Here is a 14484-nt window from a genome sequence, read left to right as displayed (position 1 = left end):
GAAAACCAATATTTTTGCTTGAGAAACAGATGGTTTATGTCTTCATTTATTTTTTCTTGATGAAGAAGCAATGTAAACTCAGTGATGCTTAAGGTGATTAGAGCACTCATTATACTTCCTGTATGATTCTGGTTAGTTTATCTCCAAATCATTATGTCTGAAAAAGGCTTAACCAGTTTAATCTAAATTACAGCTATTATCTTATTTTTCCTTATCTTGGCCATGTCATGTAAAGTGTTCCATTGTTTCTTATTCCTTTTTGTGTCTGTTCAGTTTGATTTAAATAAGAATATCTAAGTGTAACAAGAAATTCTAACTTACACTGTGTCCGAGATCCGTGTTACCGATTGTACCTGTAGTTAAATGTTTTCTGATGATCTGTTGTCTCTAAGAAGTAAGCAGGCTAACTGAATTTTAGGCCTAAATCTTTACAGACTAAATTCTACCTTAGGACTGGTAGTTGCAAATACACCTTCTGAATGGTGTAGGAGGGAGTTGTTAATACACTTAGGTTTTGGAGCATAATGGTACATTCACTATTTCTTGCAATAATTACTACTTATGTATTACATGGAATAAACTCAGGTTAAAAAAAATTACTAGCTTTGCAATGTGCATTGCATAAAAGGTAGGAAATACTAAAATTAATGTTACCTCCTCAGCCCTAATTTGGCAGTGCAGTTTGTGTCTCATGAAACATGGCCACATTTTTCATGCCAGATTCAGTGTGCTACAGGAGTCAGATCAGGAGATGTCTCTGTTATTTAATGAATTAGATGTATGAAATGAAATTATTAATATTTTTTAAAAAATTAAGTAATTGTTAACAATTTCTTATAGAATTTGGAAAAAAATGAGTGGCTCAGGCAGGGAACTACAGGAAAAAATATTATTGGATTTAAGTATCTCCACCCCAGAGAACTAGAAATTAGTTAAAACTCTGTTCTTCTAGCTACATTACTACTTTTATACTTTTGGCTTTCTGAATGCCTGACAAAAAGCTACAACATCTGATTTTCTGAAACTGAGTAATCACACTTGCAGCCAAACATGTACTGAAAAAGTATTTGAGTTGAATCTACCAAGATTTTACTATGCAATTGCAAAAACAAGCAACTGTCAGGTTCTGCTACAGCAAACATAATAATTTTATAAATAATGAGGCTTTTCAGTTGTGTTTGATGTTCTTCATCATTTAAAATGGGGTAAATATGGAGAAAGTCAGTAATGAAAGCAAGCTGTGAACATGCTAGTCAGTTTATTAGCTTGAAAGCAATGCCCAGCTTGCAAGAATCTGTTTAATCTGCTTCCAAAAGGGTATTCTTCTTTGATCCTGTCCTTTGTATTTCTTTTTTTAGATTCTGTGGTTTAGTGAAAGAAATTTTGTCTGATGCAGTTGGTAGTACTTTGGAACTAGAAGGAGAAATAGATGGAGACACGTTAGAGGTATGTCAAGGATAAAAGATCTGAGAACTCTGAAACTTTTTCTCAGTCTTCCCTGCACTTTCATATTGGTAAAATAGAAAGATAAACAGCATTTTAACTCCTTAATTGTATATGCCATTTAAATTCTTTCAAAATTATTTGTACATGAGATTTGCGTTCATTTGAAAAAACACTTTTTTTATGAAGTGGTTCTGTTACTACTGTAAACTGCATAAATCCTTAATGAAATACGTTACTGTGCTTGTATTCTCTTGTAAACAATGTATAGATAAGACTCAACTGTTATCAGCTGGCTCAAGTGGATAAAAAAGATAAAATATTAAATAAATGATAAAAAAAGCCATTACAAAGGTACTTTAGTTTTTCTGCCTGGTACTTGATACCATTACTACTCCAAGTAATTTTATTTGACAGACTTCTGTCCCAGAGATATTGCAGGTATTTAGGATCAGGTTAATACACTGTACTTTTTTCTTATCACTGTAACATCCACGTCAGGAATCCAGTAGCTGTAGACTTTCTTTCTAATTAGTACAGAGAGGAAAAAAGGAAAAGCAACTAACTTGGAAAGGGTTATTCACATGTCATGTGGCCTCAGGTTGGGATAGGTGAATCCATGTCTTCATAAGAGAAAGTGACTCATAGCAGATGTCCACATTAAATACATAACCCTGTATTTAATATTCTCCTTTTTATTTGTTTTGAAATTTGAAAAGCCACCGTAGAAGGTAGGTTGTAAGTTTTATTTGTGGAGAAGCAAATTTAATCAATCAATTAATGAGCATGGAAACCCTCCTGTGGCTTGTTTGAGCTGGGCATCTTTCTGATTGTGTCTCATTCCAGCAATTCTCTTAGACCAACCATTCAGAGCAGCTGTTCATGGTAGTGAGCTTTGTAGGACTTGAGACTTCAGGGGACAAAAAAGAAAATATAGAACTCTCTGCTGTACTTGCTAAATATAGTTTCATAAAGTGGGAAAGATGAGTTTTTGCACTGGGGTTTGTTTGGCCACAGAATTCTTTCCTCGAGCGGAAAGGACAAATCTGCACATCTGTTAAGCCCAGTTTAATACATCCATCTGTGGTCCTGACACAGCTTCAGGGCTCTGCCTTGGTACAGACAGGGTATTAACCATAGCTGCAGATCTTTATATTACATAATTATGCACTCAGCTAATAGCAGGGCTATCTCCATACAACACAGTCTGTTCAGCTGTGTAACAGTCTCTCAGAGGATGTGAGCTCATCATGGCTTGAGCCTTTTAAAAACTAAACTGAAAAAATCACTTGACAATGCATAGCAGGAAGCAATCCTGCATGAATGAATGACACATGGAGATGTGACTACAGAAATTAATTTTAAATCTTTATATCATACTACCTATCTTGAAGTTTTGACAGTTGTCACCTTGTACTTATTGTCTTAGTTTATGACAGTGAAACAGAAATCAAGACTTCTGAAGGGGAGAAATAATTAGTTTAGTGTGTAAATGAAGAAAGACACTTAATGCCTTTCTGCAGCTTGAGATTTTGCATTTAAGAAGTGACAATGATGAGAATGCAGCTTTATGTGGTCTTGATGGGCTCTACTAATACAGAGAAAACAGTTCTTACTGTTAATAAAAATTGTTTATATCTGGGGAAGAGGAAGAAATAACCTCCTGCAAAGTCTGGGGCAAGAAAATCTAATTTCAGTCAGAATCCTTAAGAGCATGTTGTCTTTAGGAGTTGTATATTTTATGTATAAACTGCAGTCTAATTTTACAGCTAGCAAGTATTTTGAAGGAGTGTGAATGTTGCAGTTCCTTCAGCCTTGGGGTATTCACTTCCATATATTGATAAGAAGTTCCTATCACTTTAAGAATACCTGCTCTACCCCAGTTGGATAATCTAGAGAACACTCTGCCTTACAGAAGGTCAGATATGAACACTTGTTTACTTGTACCTACTGGTTGGATTTCACAGCCAGTGGATCACTTATTCACATTTTTGGCAACCAACAGTGGTTTATTCAATATTTGTAGCTGTTGGGATGAGAAGAGGCAAATGTAAAGTGACATCAAGTATATACAAGTCTATTAAACTGTCTACTAACTAGCACTGAACTCTAAATACCAACAATTTTCATGTATCATGGGAGCCAGACTGGAGAACATAGATTTCTCCACGGTAATTAAAGGGTTGGCTTAGGACCAGTATGTTGCAGATGGGGTTGCTGTCAATCCTAAATTCTGCAATGTGACTGCTGTCTTTTTTTTTGCACAGTTTTATGTCATATGATAGCTGTGAAAGCTGGATGTGCTCCTACCAAAGAACCTGGCAACTTTTGCATATGGCGTTTTGGGTCAGTTATGCCTATCGTGTAACGAGATTATGTTGTGAACCGTGAAGTGCTGAAATGTGGTAAATGGAGCTGTGCTAAAGCTGTGCTTGCTCCACTTTAGTTCCACTGAGCAGAATATGCTGTTAGGATAAGTGACAGACGAGTTTCCTTTAGCACATTCCATACAGCAGCATGAAACTTGCCATCTTTGCCGAGGTGAAGAGGGGGAGTGTGGATACTGCGGCAGCAGAGCTGAGACGTGAACTGGGAAGGCACATCAAAGAAATTCTCCAAGGCTGCATTCTGTGTCAGAGAGTTACATTGGACAATGCAGAAAAAGTAGTCATTGACAGAAAAGTCAGTAGTTATGGCCATTGTAAAAAGTTTTGCTGTTTGTTTTTTTAACAGGGAAATCACATAAGGCCACAGAGAATAGCCTGCAGTTTTCCCATATGGGACATCCTCTTGGATGTGGGAAGATTCTAGGGGAGATCTGTGTACTCCTGACAATATCTGAGACTATGAAATTGTCTAGTTCTTTTCATCCTTTATAAGTTCCCTGATTTGAATCATGGATGTGCTGTTGAACCCAGCTTCCATAAGAAATTTGGTTTTACATAGTGTCTGGGGTACACTTCCATTAAGCATCATTCACTCCTTTAGAGTAGGAGAGTTCTGTCACAAGGCACTATATGATGTGGTGTAAATTAGTATAACTTTACTGAAGTCAGTAAACCAGCATTGAGTTGTTCAGCTGGAAATATGACCCAGCACATTTCAGCAGCAGTGGAAACCACCATTATATTTAATAATTTGTTGACAAGATGAACATTTTTTCTGCCCTTTGGAAAAATCTCATTGTGAGAGGGGATGTCCTGGGGTGACTATATGGTTCAGTTACTTTTATCGATTTATTAAACCACTGGTTTCAAAATTTTATATTTTGTTCCATATATTTAGATGTTCTGAAGGCTCTGTCAGCAGTTCTTAGAGACAATACATGAATGGGTTCTTTTGACAGCAATGTTTCATTGAATTTGTTTTATTGGTATGTTCCCTGTTTGGATGAATGCATCTTTCTCAAAGCTGGTTAGGGAAGATTGTATTACAAAGCAAGTAAGGTGGAAATTTTACAAGTTGTGTAAAGCACAGGGCTGGTGGGTAACCTGCTGTCCTCCAGCTGCACTGCAGCAACACCTTTGTGCTGTGCTAAACTGGCATTAAGGCTCTCTGTAATGTCAAATGTTAGTGATAACAATTTCTGTGCTGCTTTGTTTATCTTTTCTGCTTGCAGTATGAATATGATTATGATGAGAATGGTGAAAGGGTAGTTCTAGGGAAAGGTACTTATGGAATAGTTTATGCTGGAAGAGACCTTAGCAACCAGGTCCGAATAGCCATCAAAGAAATACCTGAGAGAGACAGCAGGTAAGACCTAGTTCATTGTTATATACACGCTGTGAACAAAAATGCAGTTGTTTTTTGAAAATTTGGCTCTTCTTGGCATGTATTTCTGTGTGGTTAGTTTATAAAATGCCAGTATACTGAAATTCAATTAATATTTACTCCTACTGTCCAAAAGTACCTTTTTGAGAGTAAAGATATTGTATTTTTGGGGAAAATATATGATACATATCATAAATATGACAGTTTAATAATCTGTATGTGTATCTTACATTCCAGGAGACATTGGTTTTAGGTTGCAGTTGTATGTCATTTGTATTCTTTTTGGGGAGGGTGAAAAGCATGAGAGGAGCTCTGGAGTCAAAGACAGTGCTATGTATTGATACAGAAAATACACATATAAATTCTTGGGGGGCATGTTTCTTCACCAGAGTTCCTTTGAGGTCTGTCTCTGTACCTTTTTGGGATAGGCAGTGAATGATGCTGCATTTTAAAATTGTGGACAAAATGTTTGCTGAGAATTGGAGTGGTATCCCTAAGATCCATTCTGTTGTCAAACTAGCATTTAAGCATAGCCTAGAACTTTTCCTGCATGATGAAATAATCCTTGGTTTTGGTGTTTTTTTTTTTTTAATAGGTATTCTCAACCTCTTCATGAAGAGATAGCATTGCACAAATATTTAAAACATCGTAACATTGTCCAGTATCTTGGATCTGTTTCAGAAAATGGGTACATTAAGATTTTTATGGAGCAGGTGCCAGGAGGTTTGTATCATGCTGAGTTTGGCCTGCCAAAGTAAAAGCATTTGGTACTCCAAGCCTACTGAAAGTCAATAGATAAGCACTTAATGTGTTTGTGCACTCTGTATGGCTTTTCTGTTGGGACGTTAACTGGATAAGTCCTTTTTCTCATAGAAAGAGTAAATTTGAAGAGTACAGGTCCTAGTACCCTCTCCCCTTTCTATAATGATGCTAAACCCAGAGAGAAGTGATTAAAAGTATTTGGTTTCAAATACTCATGTGTTAAAAAATAGTGGAGTTAGAGCTGTATAGTCCATTGGGCTCAAGTGTCTGAATGATGACTGGAGCTTTCAGTTTCTCTTTGAGCAGTAGCACTGATAGAACAATTAAGTACTGTTTGTTAACTGCTGTGTACAAAGGACTGCTATTCCCTAGGTAGATTAGAGATTAAAGTGAGATGTGTTCCTTGCTCATAATTTCCAGTTTCACTCCTCGAGCCTTCTCTGCTGGAGGAAGAGGATGTGAAATCTCTTTGTAACCTCTGTACCTTGTTTCCATCTCCATTTTGCCATTTACTCTTCAGTGTCAAGGATATGTCAGAATAAGTGTTAGATTTTGCATTATTTTAATTTGCAAAGTAAAAACAGAAATAAGAAAAATGGGGGGAAAGGTTCAGATTTTCTAAGAAAGGTCCAGACAAACATTCAAAGTGTAATTAAATGCATCCAAGGCATTTAGGGATGTAGGAAAACTACTTCGTTTTTGAATGTTTGTGACCTTCTCACCTAACAGCTGAGACACTTTGACCTGCGTGACTCATGCAGATGTGATGAAATTATACCAACACTTCCACTTGTTTTCCCACACTTGTTCACAGTGTCAGCTGGTGTTGTTTCCTGTTCATATATGCACAGTAAAGTGGGCTGTGATTAGTTGCTAATGGCAAGATATTACTGAACCAATTTAGATATTTTAAACTCTGTAGCCAGTCTTAAAAAGGAACCAGCTATTCAGATTATATGAGATACTTTGAGGAAACTTTACTTTAGAAAGCCAGAATTTTTCTGGCCTTAAGTAGACCTACTGTACTTAGTTTATTTTATGCTGAATAAGTAAAACTGTTCTTTATTTTGCCCCATGATTTAAATATTTGTGTTCTTTAAAGATTAGTTTTATTAGAATTGGGGATGTGTAGATGGCCCATCTCCTACTCTGAATATCCATTCAGGGTTTTTTTCAGGAGCTTTCTTTCCTGTCTCTGAATATTGCCAGAAGTTGATGCCATATTTGTAAAGAGGAGGCTCTCTCTGATATAGATTCTACCCTCCCTTCCTCAGGAAAATCAGCTTGTCTTTGCCCATACCTGTGGTTCATGAATGTAGAACATGGTAGAGTGTTACCTTTAGTCCTTGTTTCATTATGGGCTACATGGCTGCTAGTTGTAGTCTCATCATTTGTTACAGTGAAGTGAGGGGGATGGATCCAGCTCTGTCAGAACATTTATTCTTGTTGTGGGAGTAGAGTCTGACCTGGCAAATAAACAATAATCAGTCCAGAGCAGCAGCAAATTATTTGCTATGAGTGATCTAGCAAGAATTTGGCTTAATCATGGGTACTGCTTTTCCTTTATTATTAGGATGTTGAGCAAAGGCCTTGTCCAGACTTACATGTTTCATGTTCATTTGGGGAATTTGCTATCTTGATACACTTTCTTCTTAAACTCCTGTAGGCAGCCTCTCTGCTCTCTTAAGATCTAAGTGGGGCCCAATGAAAGAACCTACAATTAAATTTTACACCAAGCAGATTCTGGAAGGCCTCAAGTATCTCCATGAGAACCAGATTGTACACAGAGATATAAAGGTAACTTTTTCTTTTGTGTGTCTTGTTTGATTTGCTTTTTATCTTCAGTTAGTTTTGCTTTAATCTGAAGTAGGATTTTTACTTAGGATTTCATGGAAGCTGAAAACAAAAGGAAGGCATAAACCACGTCCTTCTCCTGGTGCTCTGGGGATATTGCTTTGTAGAAAGGTGTATCACAAAGATAAGTGCAAACTTGAAGGAGTATTGAGATTAAGAATCTGTACTTTTGTCTCCCCCTCCCTGTTTGCTGCCTCCCTCTCCTCCTTCCCTCTCCTACCCAAACCATAGGGGGACAATGTTCTGGTGAACACCTACAGTGGCGTGGTGAAGATATCAGATTTTGGTACTTCCAAACGGCTGGCAGGAATCAATCCATGCACTGAAACCTTTACAGGTAAGATTAATTTGGCAGGGTGTATAAGGGTTTTCATGACAGCTTTAGCATTCGAGCCAAGAGGCTCTTTGGCTTAGTGAAGAAAACGCTGTTGGGTCTCTGTTTGCAGAGCAGAGTAAATGAGAGTGTGATCACCATAAACATAGGCTTGATAGCTTTATTGATTTTTTTTTTTAAATTTAACTCTATTCCATTTTACTTTTTGGGGGTAAAAGTTTTTCTTTAAGGTGTTCCTTAAGTAGCAATTGATTGTTGTAATTAGATCTGGAAACACTTGAATTTAGCAACTTTTTAATCTAATAATCTTGGTATTAGTAACTTAAACTTGCACGCTTTCTAGATGTAGGTTTAAAAGTGCAGAAAACCAAACTCAAACTTATGAACACTTTCAGTTTTGAGGTATTAATTATAAAACCCAACCAACTGGCTAACAATAAAAAGAAGTTTACAGGAAAATTTTAGGCTGATGTGTTACAGAACAGCTTTCAATACAACAACATTTTAAAGACTTGTAATATTCAGGGAAAACAAAAATTGCTGAGCAAGAGGGGAAACTCCACATTAAAAAAAGAATACGTGGTCACATAGTTTCTGTGATCAGTGGATGTGGGTAACGTGGTTTGGCTTGTTATATGGCCTTATCCAAAGGCTGATAGCACAAGCCTCTTACTTGCCTGCAGTTTAAGTAAATGGTACACAGACAAAGCCACTGGTCATGGACAGCTTCAGAGTGGAAGACAAGAGATAACAAACTTCACTTAAGTGAAAATCAAGACTTCCCTTTACCTCTCTGATGGTATGTCTGCAACTCCTCCAGCTTTCTTACAAAGCAAGCCGTGCAAATAAAATTAAGGTTCTGAACTAACTTACCTTTCTCAGTTATTTTTACTTATTATCTCATTATTACTCATTATCATTCTCTTTGCCTGTATTTTGCATGCTCCTCAGTGACTTTTTTAGCAACTGATTGTCAGTAGGGATGATATATGGAGAAATGATATCTTAAGAAAAGTCACCATACTGTAATAAAAGGAGGTAGCTCTTTCCTTGTGCCCTTCTTCTTTCTTCTCTTGCAAATTTTCAGCCCTGTTTGTGCCTTTGAGATGTAATTTGCCGTATGAATAAATGCTTAAAGTTATCATTTTGGATTTAAATCAGTAAGCAAGTAGCTATACCCCAGTGGACCTTAAAAGGTCTCAAGAAATTTGTTTTGTTCTGTAATGCAGTACATAAACCCTAGATTTTAGGCATTATGTAATAAAATCACGTGGTTTGAAGATCAAGATTTCTGATGGTTTAAACATGACATCCCTCCATTCAGTGCACACAGCCTGAGGGCAAAGCTGTGGCTTGAACTTCCATTCTGCAGCAGTCACATTCAATGAGCATATGATACCCTTGTATCTTCACCATATGTCCATTACTTGATGGTTCACAGCTCTATGGCAGTATAGTTTTATTGCATTCCTAAGAAGAAAAATAATTCAATTTAAAGATGTTACAAAAGAGCTGATAGAAATTCAGGTGGAGAAAGAACTGTGGTGTTCAAAACAGTCTGAGCTTACAGAGGTTTCTGCTGGTGGTGGTGTGGACTCTTCTAAAGACCTCATTAGTTGTGTTAGGGAATGGTTCAATAACAGTGATACCAAATTGACCATATTTTATTTAATTTTTCAATGTACTGTTCTTTATCAGTATTATTACTTGTATTACACTCAGGTTGTCTACAAGCAGGATCTTATTTTGCCAATCTGTATAACTTCAGAAATTCTAACCAGTTGGTTTGTTGGGTTGGATTTTTGTTTAGTTGGTTTTTTGAGTTTTTTTGTTTTTTTTTTTTTTTTTTGCTAACCTAAGATAATCCCAAGCGCATCCAAGGCATCCTGGAATTCTAGACTAAATATGATGAGTTGCTTTAGTTATATCCCTGTATTTGCAAAACTAGACTTTTTTCAAACTGTTTGAAATTCCCTGTCACTAGTGTTCTCATTATTGGGGTAAAATATGGAGAATTATTCCCATGAAGGCTGTCACTTCTCAGATTTTGCCATCTCTTACATGCATAATGTTTAAAAGTTGGTGTCTGCAAAAATTTCATATAATTTTATTTTCTGGGGAAGCTATTGGATTATGTGGTGTATAGACTTTCAGCATTTGAAACCTTGTGTTAGAAAGGACGGGCAAAAAGAGAGTTTTTTAAAAAGATGCTATAACATAAGTTTTTTTTAGTTTTCAGTGCTGATATGGGAGATAAGGTATTTGGCTATACAGGTTGCATTTCACAATTTTTGGCTTGCTGAGTGTTAATCCTCCTTAATAAGAATGAAGAATGTACACTTGACAGCTCTTTTTGTCCTGACCAGGAACCTTGCAGTACATGGCTCCAGAAATCATTGATAAAGGACCACGAGGATATGGTGCTCCTGCTGACATCTGGTCCCTGGGCTGTACCATTATTGAGATGGCAACAGGCAAACCTCCTTTTCATGAACTAGGGGAGCCTCAAGCTGCAATGTTTAAAGTAAATACAGCTTTTTTGCTTTGGAGTTGATGAATTGTCAATTATAGCTTAATTTCATAATATTAATTGATAATAACATTGTCTTACATGGGTTGTTTTGCACAAAGCCATAGTCTGACCTGTGTTTTTAACTCTTGCTGAGAGATCCTTCCCTTCTCTAAGCTGTGTTGCTCTAGGGGGTGATCAGTTATTTTTGTGCTGGAAATAGGTCATGACTCAGAGCAGCAATCTGAAAAATGAGTGAAGGCTTATGAAAACTAATATCCCCTGTGTTACTTTTTTCATCTCCTGCTCTTGGCTTATGATTTCCTTCTTGTAACCAGTCTCCCCAATAATGACAAACAAGTTATTTCTGCTTCTTTAGGTAATTTTTGTAAGCCTCCTTCCCAAAGGAAAATGTTTTAAAGGCCCAGTCTCTGCAACAGGGATGCAGGAAGATGTGGTGGAAAAGGGCAGGGGATTAGCTCTCCCACATGTATTAAAGGAGTAAATTACTCTGTATTTTGCATTCCAAGTCCTTCAGGTCATAGCTTCCTCCTCAGTTAGCTGTTTTCTCTGTTACATTGTTTCCCTGTGTATCTGTTTTCAAATGCAAAAATTAACACTTGAGAATCCTTCAGATAGTTTTGATAATAAAAGTTTTTTAAAAGTTACTTGTTCTATCTCTGTAACTAACTGGAGTGTAACAACTATGATGTTTCAAATAAGTAGACTGAAAATTTTTGGTTCTTCCATTGGCTTGCAGTAGATCTTTCGTAAAGCACTAAATTTTTCAGTTATGCTTGAGAATTCTCATTCTTATAGTGGGGAAAATATCCCATCCATAATTCAGCAAACTGCTTTAAATTACCAATGCTGTAATTTTTTCATGTATCTTGTTGAAAGCCACTATGTGAGCTTAGTATCATCATTAATGCAACCATGGTGGCAGAATCAAGTCTTTATCAATAGGTACAGAAAGCTGGGCTGCAGTTCAGCATGACATGTCATGTCACACATCCTACTAGGCCTATGAGTTGTCCCATGAACCACTGCTAAAAGGCACAAAAGGGATGATTATGGGATTTCATACACTTATTTTAGTGGTATAATAGGTCACCTTGGAGCTGTCAACTTGTGGCATACCTCAAAAGAAGCTGCCTGGTGAACATGATTTGGTGCACTAAGGGAGCCATGGAAAGAGACTGTTTTCCACATCACTGTAAATGTCAGATACAATTCTGTTGGCAGATGCCTTTTAATCTTACATACCTGGCATGTAGTTGTGACTGCTCAGTGAGTTGCACATCTTATTTTCAGCACTGTTCAATGGAAGTTTTTAGCATTCTTACTGCAGACTGCATTAATGTACTACAGGCAGACATTTGGTTTTGTTTCCTGTTTCTTGCCTCTGCTGGGACCTGTTTGAAATTGTGTCTTGCTAGGCACCATAGGTTACAAACCATGTTTTCTTTTTCTGTGTAATGCAAGTAAGCAAGCTGGAAACTGGATTTGAAACAGGCTGGCTGGGCAAACATGTAAAAAGAAGTCTGGAAAACTTGGAATATTGAACTTTTGAGGTCCCCACCTCCACACATGAATGCTCTGTTGTGCTTAGGGCAGGTGAGGAGAGGGAAGGTTTAAGTCTCCCTGTGTAGTCACTTTAAAAATTGCAAATGACCAAAGAGTTGGGCAAAGTAGAGAAAAGGGGCTAGTAAACCAAGAACTGGCTATGTCCTGGCTGGGTGTGCACTGTGAGGTATTTATTCTGTGAGCACAGAATGTGTGCATCTGTGTCTGTGTGAAAAGAGTGCAAACAAATGGCATTCAGTGGAGACCAAGTACACTAGTGTTACCATAGAATTTGCAGGTGGTTGTGACAAAACTTAGTCCCCCTGAGCAACAGAGATTAAGACAAGATCAGAGACTTGCTTTCAGACTTCTTGGCCCTGGTTTAAAATTTTCCTCGATTTTTTCTTAGTGCACAAGAGTGAAACCTGGCACCAGAGTGCTGCCAGTTTGTGACGCTGAGTCTTGAATGTGCTCAGGTCATGGTCTGGAAGGCCTTAAAGCCCTGTGAGCATTTTATTACTGCACTGTCATTCAAACAGGAGCAGGACTGCTCAGCATTTTTCCCTTCAGCTTGTATTCAAGCTGAACCAGTATTGTGAGCACTTAATAGTGCCACAGTTAATGCAGCTCTGTAATGAGATTATGTGAAAGCAGATGGCACTTCACTGCTGGGCTGCTGTGTCCCTTGTGGACACTACCTTTGTGCTTGTTCTCCAGGATGTGTTTTGTGTAAAGATGCTGAGACTACAAACCATAATCTCTCCAGACATGTGCATTCAGTGCACAAAGGTTATACAGCTCTGGCTTCCAAACAGTTCTGCCAGATTGACATTAAAGAATAAAAAGGCAGCAAGGAGCTGGAAAAATCACTGGGGAGCAACCTGTAGAAGCACATTTTTCATTACTTAAAGACAGAGTCTTGAAAGAGACTCATTTAAGTAATGACTTAAAATAAGAGTCATTACTTAAAGAATGGATTAACAAGGATCTTGCTAAAGCTTTGGACATCATGTGAATTTTAATTAAATAACACTGAAAGACTTGGGAAGACATCTGGCCTGGGAGGGGGGATGGTGACAAGGTCTGGCAAGGTCAGCGGGCTTATTTGTGCAAGGAAATTTGTCAATGGCAGGAGCAGAAAAGGTGTAACTCCAAGCTGTTGGTGATAGAGGAGGAAATTATTGCTGTTCTTGGGCATGAATGTGCTAGAGGAGTCAGCAACTGAGGGACACAGCTCTGAGCAGGGGTGATGGGAAACCTGTGCAATAGCTGGAGGGGTTAGTGGCTGATCAGAGGAGGAGTATTTGAAGCACTTGGTGTCAATAATGCCCAGATACCAAGATTGCCTGAAAGCAATCTTGGTTATATACATCCATAGCTTGACATTTATGTAATATCACATGGATATTTACACTATGTTTGGCCATGAAATAAAACAGGATTAGAACCTTGTTGTCACTCCACTGCTTTACGTGGGCCCTGGATCACTCCAAGAGTCAGGAGAAGTGTGAGCAACTGTATTATAAGAGCTTTGGCCCGTGGTCTGCTTGAAGTTGTTTCATAAAAATAATTAGTATTTGTGTTTTACTTGCAGGTTGGGATGTTTAAGATTCATCCTGAAATTCCAGAATCAGTGTCTGCTGAAACAAAGGCCTTCATTTTGCTCTGTTTTGAACCTGATCCTAGTAAACGTGTTACAGCATCTGATTTGCTCAGAGATTCTTTCCTGAAGCAAGTGAACAAGGGCAAGAAAAGCAAAATTGCATTCAAGCCTTCAGGTAAGGAATTATCAGCCAAATCCAAGTCAACATCATCATTAAGTGTTATATAAAAGATTGGAATCATTAAGAACTTTCTTTGGCAAAGGACATTTATTGTGCCAGGAAACAGCAGGAACTCAGCTATTAAAAATGTCCGTGATTTTTGATTATACATATTTAAATTTAATAATTCCCAGAAAATGAAGGGCCTTGCTTATTTTGTATTTTGCTTGCTAAAACCTCCCAAGGTAATTTTTCCTCTCCTCAGAAATAAATGCCTCATTTGTAGTAAATTAAAATTAGAAGAGTGACATTTGACAAAGACTTTCCAAACCAGTTCTGCATTTTAGATTTGCAATTATATACACTTCAGAGATCTGAATTTCATAGAGTTTGACACCTGAAAATGTAGGTCTATAAGGTGTTTGGGTCAGCATTCTCAAATTTGATATATAACATTGAAATTTGGCACAAAGGTGCTGAAG

The 14484-nt window shown here is 37.5% G+C and overlaps 1 protein-coding gene across 1 annotated transcript in view; it reads left to right on the top strand.

The window, feature by feature from the left end:
* MAP3K15 (mitogen-activated protein kinase kinase kinase 15) overlaps window positions 1-14484 on the top strand; it is an 80529-nt gene that overhangs the window by 57703 nt on the left and 8342 nt on the right. Inside the window, exons 14-20 of the mRNA XM_066571646.1 lie at window positions 1359-1446; window positions 5063-5196; window positions 5810-5937; window positions 7643-7773; window positions 8062-8167; window positions 10531-10688; window positions 13834-14017. Of these exons, the coding sequence (XP_066427743.1) occupies window positions 1359-1446; window positions 5063-5196; window positions 5810-5937; window positions 7643-7773; window positions 8062-8167; window positions 10531-10688; window positions 13834-14017 (929 nt within the window). The remainder of the gene's footprint in view (window positions 1-1358; window positions 1447-5062; window positions 5197-5809; window positions 5938-7642; window positions 7774-8061; window positions 8168-10530; window positions 10689-13833; window positions 14018-14484) is intronic.

This window comes from Molothrus aeneus, chromosome 2 (assembly GCF_037042795.1).
Source record: "Molothrus aeneus isolate 106 chromosome 2, BPBGC_Maene_1.0, whole genome shotgun sequence".
Classification (NCBI taxonomy): Eukaryota; Metazoa; Chordata; class Aves; order Passeriformes; family Icteridae; genus Molothrus; species Molothrus aeneus.
This window is presented reverse-complemented; position numbering and strand designations above follow the sequence as displayed.